Source organism: Lytechinus variegatus, chromosome 19, assembly GCF_018143015.1.
Source record: "Lytechinus variegatus isolate NC3 chromosome 19, Lvar_3.0, whole genome shotgun sequence".
NCBI lineage: Eukaryota > Metazoa > Echinodermata > Echinoidea > Temnopleuroida > Toxopneustidae > Lytechinus > Lytechinus variegatus.
The window spans coordinates 14,738,410-14,755,293 of record NC_054758.1 but is presented as its reverse complement, the minus strand read 5'-3'; the positions used below and the strand labels follow the sequence as shown (position 1 = coordinate 14,755,293).

The 16,884-nt window shown below is 38.1% G+C and overlaps 1 protein-coding gene across 1 annotated transcript in view; it reads right to left on the bottom strand.

Moving 5' to 3' along the window:
• LOC121405714 overlaps window positions 1–16,884 on the bottom strand; it is a 69,237-nt gene that overhangs the window by 31,855 nt on the left and 20,498 nt on the right. The window contains exons 4-12 of the mRNA XM_041596635.1: window positions 15,429–16,136; window positions 13,860–14,102; window positions 11,968–12,756; window positions 9,165–9,407; window positions 7,526–7,651; window positions 5,443–5,599; window positions 3,599–3,704; window positions 1,492–1,636; window positions 494–568 (exon numbers count right to left, since the gene is read on the bottom strand). Coding sequence (XP_041452569.1) covers window positions 494–568; window positions 1,492–1,636; window positions 3,599–3,704; window positions 5,443–5,599; window positions 7,526–7,651; window positions 9,165–9,407; window positions 11,968–12,756; window positions 13,860–14,102; window positions 15,429–16,136 — 2,592 coding nt within the window. The remainder of the gene's footprint in view (window positions 1–493; window positions 569–1,491; window positions 1,637–3,598; window positions 3,705–5,442; window positions 5,600–7,525; window positions 7,652–9,164; window positions 9,408–11,967; window positions 12,757–13,859; window positions 14,103–15,428; window positions 16,137–16,884) is intronic.

Below are 16,884 nucleotides of genomic sequence, written 5' to 3'. Positions count from 1 at the left end.
CTTACTGTTCTTCATTTTAATAACAGTAAGTCAAGATGAACAGATTTATATTCTCTTCGTAAACTTTTGAAGTGTTTATCTTCAATATCATCACGGAACGTAGAACAGTTTTATGTCCGATCATGTACACTTCTTCGGCTCTTCTGAACTGGAAATTCCTTGATGTCTCAAAGACAATAACATCTATTAAGCGTCAGCACCAAGGACGATTTCCCGCCAGTTAAGACGAGTCTGAAGAAGTGTCCAAGGTTGGATGTGAAACTGTTCTCTATTTCCATTACAGTGTAAGTCCAGATGAACAGGTTTATTTGCTCTTTGAAAAACTTTTAAGTGTTTTTTTTTTCAATATCATATGTTTGATTGCAATTCTTTCTGCAAAGACCACAAAACATCATGAAACAATATAAACGTTTAAAAGTAGCAGTTGATTTAGAATTATAAAAATAAAAAACCTTGAGAAATTAATCAAGACAGTAATGATACATATACTCACGGTCATAAACTTGTAGAGTGATGGACGTGTTCATAGGATCGGTACCAGAAACAAGTAGCGAAAAGTCGTATGTGCCTGTTGTAAAATATTAGGGAACAGTGTCATTTGTAAGAAACCTGAAAGCTATATGTGTATTATCTCTTTTCCAGCAAAGTTTGCAATTTATTTGGTACTTAGATTATGTACTAATTCCACGGATAGGGCTGAAGATCTAACGTTCATTTCCCCCCCCTGAATATTTATAATAATAAGGCCACAAAAGTAACTTTATGCCATACAGGGGAGCATTGACAGCAATCAAATAGATAATAATTATAATATGCAACATTTACATGGCGCTTAATACAAATGTTTCAAGTCGCTGCATACTATTACCCTGGCTTTAGCATGGCTTACCCTAATGGTGCACATAGAGCATTTAATGAATTCCTTCCTACTAGGTATCCATTTACTACACCTGGGTCGAGAGTGGCAAATGTAGATAAACACCTTGCCAAAGGATGCTAGTGCTGCGGTGGGATTTGAATCCCGGACCTCATTGGTTCAAAGTCCGAAGACTTATCCACTAAGCCTCAACACCTCTAATCAATCCCTGGATTAATTAAAGCCCTGTACATATTCTATTTAGTAAATTAAGAGGCTTTTATAGGAGGAAATTATAATTTGTTTAACAAATTTTCGGCATTACTCCTATTTGTTTAAGATCAGTATGCTCGATCTGTAATGAAAATCATAAGATCAGTATGCTCGATCTGTATGAAAATCATAAATCAGAAGTCAGAAAAAAAAAAAAAATTGGAACCAGTGGGATTCGAACCTGCCATCTACTGCTTTTTTTCTGACTTATGATTTATGATTTTCATACAGATCCAGCATACTGATCTTATGATTTTCATTACAGATCGAGCATACTGATCTTAAACAAATAGGAGTAATGCCGAAAATTTGTTAAACATATTCTATTTAGTACACAGTTACATGTCTCATATCATAACTACCTGCAGGGAGATTATTCACTGTGCATGTTCCAACGTATGACTGAGATGCGGCCAAGGTAACTTCATGAACCATATCCCCATTTCGGAGAGTGAATTGACATACATGAGCTGGGTCTGAAGTTAGTCCACCTCCATGTGCAGTGATCTAAAAGAAAAGATATAGTACATACAATGGGTGTTTCACTAAGGTTTGCATGTGACCCCAAAAAATGAATTTAGAGTCAGCGATTCTGTAAAACGCCACGTCTGAAAACTTGTTATCTAGGTTTATTATGAGCTGCAATTCCATGAGAACAGGGCAGGGGGAAATGAGAGTATGGCTCTCCTTGGTGCTTGTCCATGATAAGAAGGCATATGGGTACCAACTAATAAAGTCTCATTGTTTTAAAGAGATACAGAGCAGCATTTGTGGTTAATAGCGATAAACGTTTCATAATTGACAATATTTTGGTCATATCGTTTTACCTTGATATATTTTAATTCTTTATTTCATTTCCACTCCAACATAATACAAAGTAGTATAAATCGGACACAATTTTACAGATGAACATTCTTAACTTGTAAAAAATTATGAAATTGAGCATATATGGAAATTATATCAACATAATCATAAAACCTTTTTCAAATATTTAAGTTTTTTTTCAATATTGCATCATTTTGTTTATTTTGCAATATCGCCCAGCACTACAGTATTATTTTTCCCCATTTGGAATTTACCCTTACTTGTACTTCTTAGTTCTCTTTACTTTTATGTTTTGCTCTCTTCTTAGTGCCCTGAGCATTTAATCAAAATGGAAAAGACGCTATATAAATCATATGTACATGTATTATTATTATCATCATTATTTGTAAAGCCCAATTTTTCTGTCTCTGTTCCGTTTATTTCATTCAAGGTCTCAGTTCTGGATCTGGTTTCATAAAAATTTGTTATAACAAGGAATGCACTATTTCTACAACAAAAGTAATATCAGCCAATCAGATCAAAAGATTTCAGTAGCTTTTAACTGTCATTGCTTATTTGTTACTACAGATTTTCCCCTTCATTTTACTTTTTCACATTATCTCCTCCTGACCTTGACATATGTGGTGTGCATTATATTTTCCCATAACATAATTATGCTCAGGAGGCAAGATGCAGTTGAAACACAATGGGAAAATCTGAAAAATTGTGTACAAATCAAATGGAGAATTGTCCACAAAATCTGTGATTCTGAGACATGGTGGCCAATTTGAGGATCCCGTAGAAAGTACAAATTCTTTTTAAACGTCCATAACTTGCATATTTCTTAACTGATTTTGATGAAACTTGTTTTGAATTGTACCTCTTGTTTTACTCTCCCTAATAAGATGCATCTCTTCTTAGATTTTGGTTTTCTTCATATCAAAATTAATTGTTGAAAGAAGTAGAAAAACTGAATGAGAGCCACTTCGCGCGAACCACCAAGGTAATGCATATACTAAACTTTCTATCATCATATGTAGGAGTGAGATCACGAGTGATCAAACCAAACAGACACAGAAAATTTCAGTCTTAAAAGTCAAGTCCATCCCAGAAAATTGTTGATTTGAACCAATCAAACAAACATAATGCTGCAAATTTCATTGAAATCGGATGTAAAGTAAGAAAGTTATGACATTTTTAAGTTTCGCTTATTTTTCACAACTCAGTGATATGCAAATGAGAGTCGATGATGTCCATCACTCACTATTTCTTTTGCTTTTTATTGTTTGAATAATACAATATTTCAATTTTTACAGATTTGACAAGAAGGACCAACTTAACTTAACCATAAACTGGTAAAATAATGGTAATTCCACATGTTCAGGGAGGAATGAAACTTTGTTTCACTTGGCAAGGAGAAAATTAGAATATTTCATATAATAAAATAAAAAAGAAATAGTGAGTGGGTGACGTCATCAGTCTGCCAATTCGCATACCAACCAGGATGTGCATACAACTGTTTTGTGAAATTAAACGAAACTAACATAACTTTCTTATTTTACATCCGATTTTGATGAAATTTTCAGCGTTTTGCTTGGTGGATTTTTCTCCTTTTTCAAATCAACTTTTTGTTGGAGTGGACTTGTCCTTTAATTATTTGTGTACCTCATATTCTCCTCCTGATGGAATAATTTCTGGAACAATGGATGACACCGCAGTGCAACCGCTGCCGTCTCCTCCACATATGTCACAAGCATCAAATTCTAAACCACTGCGAACAAAAAACATGAAACTGTTATAAAACTGAGCCCCATCTTACAAAGAATTGCGATTGATCCGATCAATGACAAGTATGGAAAGCCAGCAACATCAACATCTAAAATGCATGATTAAAAAATACTTCTAGATATATATTCACACATTCATTGTTTTCTTGATAATTCAGTAAGCTTACGTTTTGCAAATTATGACATAGATGGATTTCCATACAGCTGAGGTTGATCAGATCAATCATAACTCTTTGTAAGATAGGGCCTAAGAATAAAATATTTCTATGAATTCAACTGTCTACCTTTGATTTATTTTTGATATTATGTGTTCTTATGTATAATTGTATTATTTTTGGTACTGAAATAGGTTATCATTCAAAATGTACCCTCTATTCAACAAAGTGAAGACAGCCCTCTTTTCTTGGTTGGGGTGATATCATTGAACTGGGCCACTTCTCTTTGCTTTCCAGATGAATTTGTGTGTAAAAAGAACACCTATTTTAATGATTTTTTGACATTTTTAAGAAAGTTGCTCACCTCCCCCATTTTTTCTCCAAATGAATTCCTGGATGGGCTACAATGTTATTATTACCAAAAATGTATCAGAAAAGGTATATTATATAGATCTAGTGTATATTTGACACAATGTGCTGTGAAATGATGATAGGTTCTTGTATAGCTCCGGTATTCACTTGTCCTTGGTGCTCACGAACATCAAAAAAATTATAATGGTACAAAATATTTAGAAAATATTAGCATACATTATTTTCATATCATTTTTTCCCCTGTTCACTTATATTATACCGAGGTTTTTCACTGACTGCTTAGAAAGAACGAATGCCTGTGAGCAAGCAACCAGAGGACTGACAGCTTAAGGTCCTCTCCAAGGGACCTGGTAATGAGGATAAATGCCTTACCAAAGGGCACTAGTGCACCAATTGGGAATCGAACCCCGGGTCACCAGAATCCGAAACCTCCGCTCTACCGACTGAGCTATCGCGCCTCCACCACGTGCTTTTCACACTGCATTTTTTGCCCTAAATTGGTGGGGCTAAGGGGGGTTTTAGCCCCACCAATTTCCCAGGGTTAAGCTTATCCCACTTCGTTTTCACACTACGTTTTAGCAAAGTGGGCTAGCACGGTAAATAGTACGATACTATCTGGCCCTGCAAAAAAGCAGGGTTAGCCAGCTCATTGTGGTGCTAGCACCACAATTGCGGTGCTAAGAGATGCAGTGTGAAAACAAAACAGGGCTAAGGAAAGTGGGGCTAAGCATTAGCCAATAACAGAAGTCGAATTGCACGATAATCACGCTCTGAATGATAAAATCATCAATATTCAATGTGCTGAGGGATAGTCCGGGGTTAAGGCATTAACCACGGTTGAGCAGATAGTATGGGGTTAAGAAAGACAGTGTGAATCGAAAAAAAGATAGTATGGGGTTAAGGAAATGCAGTGTGAAAAGCAAATTATTCTGTAATTCCAATAGGCTTTGTACAAGAAACATTATTCAATTAGGATATCCATTACAGTACTGCAAACTGCCATGCCTATAGATAAACATATAGAACACCTGGGCTGGTAGACAATGGGTTAACAGATGTATTGTATAGTGAATGCTCGCATACGCGTAAGAAAATGATTCAAAACCCGTAACACCTTTAATAATTTTGTGTTGGCTATGACTGAATTTATGAAAAGTGTTCGGTAATATGATCCACAAGTCCATTAGTACCATACCTGTTTATTTGTCCATCGCAGCCAACGCAATCGAAGCCTGCCAAAAACCCGCAAGTGCCACACTCATTCATGCCCGCATCGGATGGACGCCATGTAGTCCCTCCTACACATCGTAGACAACTGTTCAATACAGCAGGGCCATTAGCGCCATCTTGCTCTGAAATACCAAACAGTAAAACGAAATAGTTAACAATTTCACAAGGTGGTTTCGCGTTTCACAAAGTATCTCGTCTGATTTCGCAAAAATATGCAATATGATGTCTTACGAACTTTGACCTTATCATCCTCACGAACACACACATGGTATTACCCAATGATTATTTGTACCAAGTTTAAACACAATTGATGCAGAAATTAAGAAATGACAGCAAGTTGAACCAAAATTGAAAAAGGGTTGGACATGATCTCATGTCATTTAACGTTTTGACCCCTAGATGACCTTTGAACCCTACTCCTCATGGACACACATGTGGTATTACCCAAGGACAATTTGAACCAAGAGTGATCGAAAATGAAGCAGAAATAAATGAGAGAAAGTTGAACCAAACTTTTATAACATTTGTCAAATGCAATTACCGCTTATAAGTCCTATATGAATAAAAGAGACAAGCCCAAAAATATCCTCTTTCACTCGAATGTCAAAGCTTATCCCATATTTCAGATTGAGTTATGCATTCGATTGTGAAATGTAGCCCTTAAAACCCCTCAAAAATAAAAAAAAAATTGCCTTCAGGATAGAGCCCGAGGGGGGGAGCATTTGACCCCAAAAATGGTAGAGGTGTCCCGCGGGCAAGAGCGGACTTATTGTAAAAAGGAGGGTCCTCGGAACGGGCTTCGGAACGACAAATGTTCGTGAAAACGGGGGTCCTTGGAATAGATCGCCGGCTTGTGAGTGCGTATGCATCCCTATGGAACGGTCATGTGTCCATGATGCAGCTAGCGCGGCCTCTGCCGGGTGCGCTCACGGAGAGCTGAAGCAATGGTAGGACATTTCACCAAAATTGCAGCTCATTATAGCAGATCAATGCAATCGGAATGGCGTAATGAAAATATGCGAAGCTTTGGAGCGGATTTCTTCTTTTTTTTCTCGATAAGAAGAAAATGCTGTGCCTTGGAGCGGCTTTCTTTGTTCTTCTTCTCAATAAGACAAAAATGCTATGCCTTGGAAGGGAAATTTGAGTGTGAAAATGGGGGTCCCCTCCGCGCGGCACATACCCACTGTGAATTATATACTGAGTGCCCCCCCCCCCCGGATAGAGGCTGCAGATGCATGGTTCAGAGTGGCTGGACCAGGGGCCTGTTTCATAAAACGCATTATGATAACAAGCTACTGAAATCATTGAATCTGATTGGCTGACAGGAAATTTGTTATAGAAACCATGCTGTGTTGTAATAATGAATTAATGGTAAAATTAATCATTAACTTCGGGGAATAGGTTCATTCCCTGTAGAGAGTTGAAGAATGACTTCAGTCTGTGAAGGAGCTGTAGTGAAGCTACGAGACGTAGACTAGTGGAACAATCAACGAATCAGAGACTGAAGTTTTCATTGTAACATTTACAACTTGGCCTGAGGTCTTCATGATCAGCCAGGACATTAAACTCATGCAGGCTTGATACTTGTGTTGTTTGATCTGAATGCCATGTGTGTTCAATGGCTTAACTTTTTATGCTAGCTGAAGTATTATCAAACAAGTGAAATCTGTATGTTTGGAAGATGTTTGAAACATTTTCCTCCCTTTAAAGGGATGTTCCGGCTGAAAAAAAAATATATATATAAATAAAAAGAGTAAAATTCACAGAGCAAAGTGCTGAAACTTTCATCAAAATCTGATAACAAATACAAGTGGGTGTAAAATACACCCACTGATGATGTCATATTCTCTATGACATCAGTTTGCTCATTGAATATTCATGAAGACATGCCTAGAACTGCTTCAACGGAATAATCCAAATCTTTAAAATGCCATAGCTTTGTTATTCCTTTTTCCAGTTACGATGAAATTTTCAGCTTTTTGCTATGTGAAATTTACTATTTTTATTTAGATATAAATATTTTCAGCCCACAGCATCCCTTAACTCACCTCGAGGGCATCTGCCAGTGCAGTCCACATGGTTGGACACAAAATGATAGTCTATGTTCCCAACCGGAGGACGTTTGATACATTTTCCGCAAGCATCAATGTCGGCTAGACGAGGCGACCCACATCCTAGATCGGCGTAGCGAAAACAAAACAGGAAAAACAGTTAAAGATGAACCATCAGGACTGTAGAACGCTCATGGGGATGGATGGGGAGGAGAAGGGGGTTCATACCTTGGTCACAATTGTTCTACGGCGGCCGTGAGGCGAGTCAAAACAGTCGATTTATTCATTTTCATTCAGACCACCTATATGTAGCAGGTACAAAAAAAATGTTGAAACGGCTGTTTTCGACTCGCCGTACGGCCACCCTAGAACAAATGTGACCAAGCTAGGTATCAGCTATCGAGTTAACAAATAGGAGGATTGAAGGGGATGTGTACATCCAAGGTGGAAAGGTATACCAAAAATATGTTGGATCGATGTAGAACAGTTCCCCTTCTTTCCAGTGGGCCTAAACACAACAACCATGTAGAGATTCAAGTAGATGTTGTAGGAGTTTATTTGAACACAATGTATTGAATAATTCTATTTCCTTTGATCTTCCCACTTCTACAATGACCCCTTTATTCATCTCATGCTTTACATTCTTATCTCATGCTTCACATTCCCTCTTTATTGCCATCCTTTCATCTCCTGCTTTGCATTCCTCATACAATACCTTTACAATGTTTCTTCTTCATGTTCATTCCATGGTTCAGTTGATTTACTCTGAATGGTTTTGCCTTTAGTAAAAGTCATGTTATTCAGAGAAGCTCATTTATATTCATTTGAGAGCCTTTTCTATTCATGTACTTTCTTTTGTATACAAATTATCTCGTTTTTTGAATATTTATTGTTAAACAAATTATTCATGCAAATTAAACCCTGAGGTTGAGGTTGGCACACCACCTCCAGGCAGATCACCACAGGCAATAAGCCTGTTCATGGTTGTAAACTGCGCAAGAATTGAAAAAGGTCATTTGAGATAAACCATGAAGGTGGCTTTCAAATTCACTGACGTAGGCATTTGTGATTTGATGATTATTCAAGTATTCCTTTCAAAATATTCATTTCATCACATTCAAGCTGAAGATTAATAAACAGAGCCTTCTAATCACTGGTATTTGACAGCCTGAACAATAGTCAAATGTGCCAAAGGCAAACAATAAAACAGATTTCCAAACTTTATCCCTGATGTACTACTCTAGTCACCTGGTCTATACAATGCCTTTTGTTCTTAGAATTTGAATACTCTAACGGTAAAGCTAACGCAACATCTAAATTTGAAAATTATAGTGCTTATCCTAATGAAAAATCATAACGGTCATTTGAGAAAAATTGATCATGAGCTAACCGTGAACTGGTTTATAGCAGAAGTTTGTATCCTGATTCAAAAGTGCTATATAAATCCAGTGTCTAATCATTACTATTATTATTATCATTATTAGATAGGCTTAAAATATTGCCCTATTGATGGTGATATGTGATGTACAGTGTACCCATGCTCGCCCTTTGTCATATTTGTGTGCATGTTTTTTTATTGCATTAATATCTAGAAATGACTAAAATAAAAACAATAGGCCCAATCAGTTCATCTTACCTTCGAATGCTGTTTGCATTGCCTGACAAATCGGTTCAACACCCCTAAACCCTGTATACGTATGGATAAGATCCGAGGTGATATTGAATCTCTCTCCCTCATTTCCAAGGTTGATTAGAGGTTCGACGATGAAAACTAGGATGTCAGTGGATATTTGTGTGCATCTATCCACATCAGTGGTAAGTTCCATGAGAGAGTTGATGATACCCTCTGTGAAATCTAGCCTGTTGATGTCATCGAAATCTGATGAAAATAACAAAACACAAAATGAGAGGAAAAAAAAAACAAGTTATCCCTACTGCAAAGAACACAGTGTCTCAGTGTGTGCAACAGTGTGTTCACAGTGTGAGACACAATGTGTAATCACCTTCACATTGTTAAATTTGAACATTTCAACAGTGTGAACGACAATATATATAGTCGACAGTGTGAACATGCTGTGAACAGTCACATAGCTGAGGTGTCCACAGTGTGAAAATATCTTCACAATGTTGAATTTGAGCATTTCAACAGTGTGAACGACAATATATATAGTCGACAGTGTGAACATGCTGTGAACAGTCACATAGCTGAGGTGTCCACAGTGTGAAAAAATCTTCACAATGTTGAATTTGAGCATTTCAACAGTGTGAACGACAATATATATAGTCAACAGTGTAAACATGCTGTGAACAGTCACATAGCTGAGGTGTCCACAGTGTGAAAATATCTTCACAATGTTGAATTTGAGCATTTCAACAGTGTGAACGACAATATATATAGTCGACAGTGTAAACATGCTGTGAACAGTCACATAGCTGAGGTGTCCACAGTGTGAAAATATCTTCACAATGTTGAATTTGAGCATTTCAACAGTGTGAACGACAATATATTTAGTCAACAGTGTGAACATGCTGTGAACAGTCACATAGCTGAGGTGTTTACAGTGTAAAAATATCTTCACAATGTTGAATTTGAGCATTTAACAGTGTGAACGACAATATATATAGTCGACAGTGTAAACACGCTGTGAACAGTCACATAGCTGAGGTGTTTACAGTGTAAAATATCTTCACAATGTTGATTTGAGCATTTCAACAGTGTGAACGACAATATATTTAGTCAACAGTGTAAACATGCTGTGAACAGTCACATAGCTGAGGTGTCCACAGTGTGAAAATATCTTCACAATGTTGATTTGAGCATTTCAACAGTGTGAACGACAATATATATAATCGACAGTGTAAACATGCTGTGAACAGTCACATAGCTGAGGTGTCCACAGTGTGAAAATATCTTCACAATGTTGAATTTGAGCATTTCAACAGTGTGAACGACAATATATATAGTCGACAGTGTAAACATGCTGGGAACAGTCACATAGCTGAGGTGCCCACAGTGTAAAAATATCTTCACAATGTTGAATTTGAGCATTTCAACAGTGTGAACGACACTATATATAGTCGACAGTGTAAACATGCTGTGAACAGTCACATAGCTGAGGTGTCCACAGTGTGAAAATGTCTTCACAATGTTGAATTTGAGCATTTCAACAGTGTGAACGACAATATATATAGTCGACAGTGTAAACATGCTGTGAACAGTCACATAGCTGAGGTGTCCACAGTGTGAAAATATCTTCACAATGTTGAATTTGAGCATTTCAACAGTGTGAACGACAATATATATAGTCGACAGTGTAAACATGCTGTGAACAGTCACATAGCTGAGGTGCCCACAGTGTAAAAATATCTTCACAATGTTGAATTTGAGCATTTTAACAGTGTGAACGACACTATATATAGTCGACAGTGTAAACATGCTGTGAACAGTCACATAGCTGAGGTGTCCACAGTGTGAAAATATCTTCACAATGTTGAATTTGAGCATTTCAACAGTGTGAACGACAATATATATAGTCGACAGTGTAAACATGCTGTGAACAGTCACATAGCTGAGATGTCCACAGTGTGAAAATATCTTCACAATGTTGAATTTGAGCATTTCAACAGTGTGAACGACAATATATATAGTCGACAGTGTAAACATGCTGTGAACAGTCACATAGCTGAGGTGTCCACAGTGTGAAAATATCTTCACAATGTTGAATTTGAGCATTTCAACAGTGTGAACGACAATATATTTAGTCAACAGTGTAAACATGCTGTGAACAGTCACATAGCTGAGGTGTCCACAGTGTGAAAATATCTTCACAATGTTGAATTTGAGCATTTCAACAGTGTGAACGACAATATATATAGTCAACAGTGTAAACATGCTGTGAACAGTCACATAGCTGAGGTGTCCACAGTGTGAAAATATCTTCACAATGTTGATTTGAGCATTTCAACAGTGTGAACGACAATATATATAGTCGACAGTGTAAACATGCTGTGAACAGTCACATAGCTGAGGTGTCCACAGTGTGAAAATATCTTCACAATGTTGAATTTGAGCATTTCAACAGTGTGAACGACAATATATATAGTCGACAGTGTAAACATGCTGTGAACAGTCACATAGCTGAGGTGTCCAAAGTGTGAAAATATCTTCACACTGTTATATTTGAGCATTTGAATACAGTGAAGAATATTTCCACACAGTCCCCTGTATAAACACACTTTGATCATATCAAATGAGCTCACTCACTCAACCCTTTAAAACTTTTATTTATTTAAAACTTTTATTTTATTTTTATTTTATTGCAATAAAAATTGCAAGTCCAGTCGAAAGGTTTCTAGACTTTTATCATAGGCATTATACAGTAATATATTACAAAGTGCAAAGCCTATACAATATTTACAGTTAGGCCTACTTTAGTTACCTTGAAAATCCGCGAGTTTTTGCACAATGTCTCCACATAGTTCTTCTATTGTTGGATACTTCATAAGATTCGAGGCAATACGAACGGCATCCTGGATGATGTGATAGAAGGGAGATGAAGAATTGACTCCGAAAGAAGCGAGGGTACTGTCCAGGAATAGAGTAAAGTTATGACAGATCGGTTCGGCCAGTGGCAGCAGAAAACTGAATATCTCGGAACCGAAATCCCTGATGACATCGGGCAAACGTGGCCTTAAGAGTCGAGGCGCTAGGGAGCAGATGGTCGTCAGGTTGTCGATATCCACGTTGAAGGTTTCAGAAATGTTGACGAGGACTAATGCAAATGAGACATCCTCCACCGTTTCGATGGAGTGCGATTCATTTTGATAGACTCCGGGGCCATCGATGTGCTCATCACTGTGATGAGTAGTGTTCTCTTGCCTTGACTCTTCCGTTGGGCACGTATACAAGTCATACCGACTCTGTGGTGTGAGGAAATACAGGAGTTCCCATGTTTCGTGCATAAGGTCAAAGCAGACATCTGTTGCGTCGAATTGACTTCCGGCGGACTCGATAACATCGCACAATGGGCGCCAAATGCCCCGCGCGTCCCGGAATTCAGGGATAGTCCTGGTGAGGACAGGAAGGACGTGGGTACAGACATAGTCTAAGGATTCGAGAGTACTCTCCTGGCTCCACAGGCTACCAGCCAGGTTGATCAGAAGAGATATTGTCAGGTCGGAACCAGGGATGATCTCCCCAAAAGCTGGTCGAGGGAGAGGAACTTCACCTGCAATAAAAACACAGAATAAATCAATCTACAGAAATGTCAAGTTCTGTAAGCGGAACATAGTCTTTGTTCAACTGTGTACAATATAAACACATTTCATAAAGACATTTAGATAAAAATATAAAGTAAAAATATTTAGAATCACAATCACGAACATGATGAACCTAATGAGAATAATGATCATGAGGATGATGGTGCTGCTGCTGATAATAATGATGATAGTAATAATGAAAATGATGATAATATAATGACAATATGATAGTAATAATGGTAATGATAATAATTAGTGGCGGAAATACGGGCTGGGGCATATCCCCCACCCTCCCACACTCTGCTAGCAAAAAAAAAGAAAAGAAAAGACGGGGAAAATAAGAGAAAAAGGGGAGAAATAAAGAGGGACATAGTGGGGAAAGAAAAGGGTGAATTGAATATTTTTAGGGGGAAACATAATATAGTTAGGGTCAATGTGTTCATCACCCCTGGCGCTCGTTCGTTTTATAAAAAACATAATCCTGTTCGAGTGGATTTAATGGTGCTATCCGTTTGTAAGTCAATATACAGTACGCCAAATATATTTTCTGGGATTTTTTGTCTCGCTTCGAGCTTTTATACGACAAGCGCATCTTTTTCATGATTACTTTTATTGACTGCCATCTTTCAAAGTCTAAATGTACAAGTACTAAAGAATGTTCAGTCCGCGCATCGCGTTCGAAATAGTGCATTTGTGACAAATTCATGCTCTTCATGAATTACTAAAAACAATCATTTAAAATGTCTTTTCTGACCGTGTCTGAACTGAATAAAAAGAAATTAGCTTGCCCGTCAGCTTGTGCTTCGCGCTCGCATTATTTAATTTATAGTGTACCGGTAATACTTGATCTCTTCATGAATTCCTACAAAGTCTTCAAAATGTCCCTTTTCAGGGATATTTCAGGTCAGTTAGTCTGCAAATATTTCAGCTCGTGCGCTTAATTTGCGCTCGCATTGTTTGCATATTGAGCCACATACATAGCATAATTACATAATTTTTTTTTTGGGGGGGGTCGAGGCTGCATGCCTCTGATGACTACAAATGAGTGTGAAAAATAAGAAAATTGGCTTACTTCTGAACGCTGTCTCCACGTGGTTACAGAAATCGTACACATTCCGATAGCCGCTGAAGCGCGAAATGAAGTAGTCACTGATGCGTATGAGATGTCCAGTATCTGGAATTAATTCCGTGAGGAGAGGCCTTACGACCCGACGAATAGCACCACTAAGCAGAGAATCACACGTGTCGGCATTGATAGGGATTCTAAACAGTTCCTTGATGATGTCTTTGGAGAATCTCACACGATTCTCGTGCCCTGTGGAAGAAATAAAGAGTACACGATCTGTAAGACAATGATATATTCCATTGCCATTTCGTCATCACAAGGTCTACCCTCTTATAAGTCTAATGCCATCCATCCATTAACACCGGCATTAACATTTGGTCTACCAACCATTTTGTACAATCATCACTTAATTCATCTGATCACCATTTCGCCTATGACCAGTTCGTCGCATAACCAGTTGGTGAAATATCCATTTTATCCTAATCCTACAGCCGATATAATACCATATTCCACAAGTGGATACTACAACAAGTTATCAGGGCATTAACGTTTCAGGGCCCAATCGCATCAAAGTCACTATAACATGTATAGTAACTTCGCCATCCATTTGTAATACTACCACGGTAACAACACTCAACAGTGAAAATCAACATCAAAATCAGGAATTCAAGTAACCATTGCACAGCGGAGTCACCAAAATGGTAGCTTTTATGCAATGTGGACCAGGACGGAAACGTTCCCGACATCGGTCAATACATTTTTTTATAATAAGGCCTGCATGGGTAATGTAAATGATGTATAAAGTACAGCTACCCTTTGACCCTAGTCATGCTAGTGTTGTGATGAAAGCGTAGATTGGCTTGATCCGTCCTTGCGGCCCTTGCTGATGTAATGTGACGGACCCCCCCGGATTAAAAGCATGTACACTGTAAAAGCTGACACGTAGAACTGTGCCCCGTCTTACAAAGACTAACGATTGATCCAATCAATCATAACTCTATGGAAGTCCATCAATGTCATATTTCTTTGTACTAGAAATTTGCATAATGTCCTTCGTAAATAAAGAGAAGCACAGTGACTTTTCAAGAAAAAAAAATGAATGCATGAATATACATCATAGAAAATATTTTGAACAAACATGCATAACAGATGTTGACGTTGCTGGCAGTTCATAGTTGTGTGATTGATTGGATCAATCACATCTCTTTGTAAGACGGGGCCCTGGTGTTCAGAGAGAACCAATAACTCGCCGAGGTGTTAAAAAGTGCACTTAAATATAACACCTATGTAAGTCAAAAGAATGTTAAACTATTAAACCAAATGTGTTGTAATAACGTAACCACAGGTTTTGGACACCAAAAAATAACACCGGAGTGATTGACTTGTGTTGTCTAACCTGTACACTAATCAACAACGCAATTTTTCTACGAATTAAATGAAATATAATCATATTCATAAGTGTATAAAATTTCAAGAGCATTGTCCTTTGTCCCAAGAGGCTAGCATACCAAAATTACATAATTTGGTAGTTTTCTGTCAAACTAAAGATTACCTTTTAAAACAATATACACGTACCTTTGTGAGCTACGCCTACTAATCTGGCACAAAGTTGCTCTCTGTTGTCATAACCTACAGCTCTCGAAGCTAAGCGAACTGCTTCCTGTATGATGTCATAAAAAGGCGAAGATGAGTCGACGCCGAACTGTTCCAGAAAAGAATCCAACCTGCAGAGCGGCTGGTGTGCCAACGGTAGGAACCTACTCATCATCTCACCCCCAAACTCCAAGAGGATGGCCGGGAAGGGCTTCCGCAGCAGACCTTCAATATTGGGACAGATGGTCGATGGGTCGAAGATGTCGATATTGTAGAGTTCTAAGGTGACGTTCTTCAATGAATTGAGGATACCCAGAGGATCATCCATCGAGTCATCACCTCCCCCTTCTCCAGGATCGCTCATCGAATTATTAATTACAGGAGCACTGGGAAGCAAAGCTGTCACCATGTCCTCCAACTCGTTGCAGTAGCCAGTCGAGTCGAAACCCTCCAAGTCTCTCGCCGCGCTACGGAGCTGTCGGCAAATGGGCTCGTAGTAAAAGGAATAAAACCTGATTTCTGGCACCATGGTGGTGATCGCAGGAAGAATATCGGAACAGGCGTAAGCAAGGACGTCGATGAGGCGATCTTGCTGCCACGCCCCTCCCGCAGCGTTGACGAAGAACGGGAACGTAAGATTAGTCCTTGGGATGAGGGTCGCTAGCCGAGCCCGAGGGAGGTCCACAGAAGCTGAGACGATTTAAAGAACACAACAATTATTTAATTAGTTTGATGGAGGGGAGATGCACGAACAGTAAAACAGAATTAAAACAACATGTATAAGCTTAGTACAACCTGGTTCACTAAATGAACTTGTCAGTTTATACTCTAAAAAATTAGGTTTACCCAATATTGCCTAAAATGGGAAAATGCGTGTTGGCTGGGTAAAAAAGATATAGATACCAAATATTTTGTAAATTTAACGCAATGTTGCATTGAAATAGCACAACATATGGATTAAAAAAATACCCAGCAAATATGCATGTTCCCTTTCTTCCCAGTATTGGGTAAAATGTTATTGTGTTTTAGAGTGTAACTCGGTGTTCAAACAGTTATTCGAACAGCAATTGATATTCAAATTTTGAGCAATGTATATTATGAAATAAACATCGCCTTTTCAATTCTTATGGATAAGTTTCAACTTTAAACAATACCTGATCAGTTGCCTGAAGCATTCGTGTTGTGCAGTGAGGCATTCAGGGGGGGGGGTGTCTACAATGGATTGTCATAGTTCTTGTTAACACTCACTTGGATTATTGTCATGGCAATAAAGACCCCCCCCACACACACCAATAATGATAGGCATCTTCGCTTTACCTTCTAATATTGCTTATGTGCCAACTGTTATGACAAACCAGAAAAAAACAGAAGTTACAGGTTTTACCACATTTTCCAAAAAAATATGGTCATCGTGGCAACGATGTCTCCACCCACATCA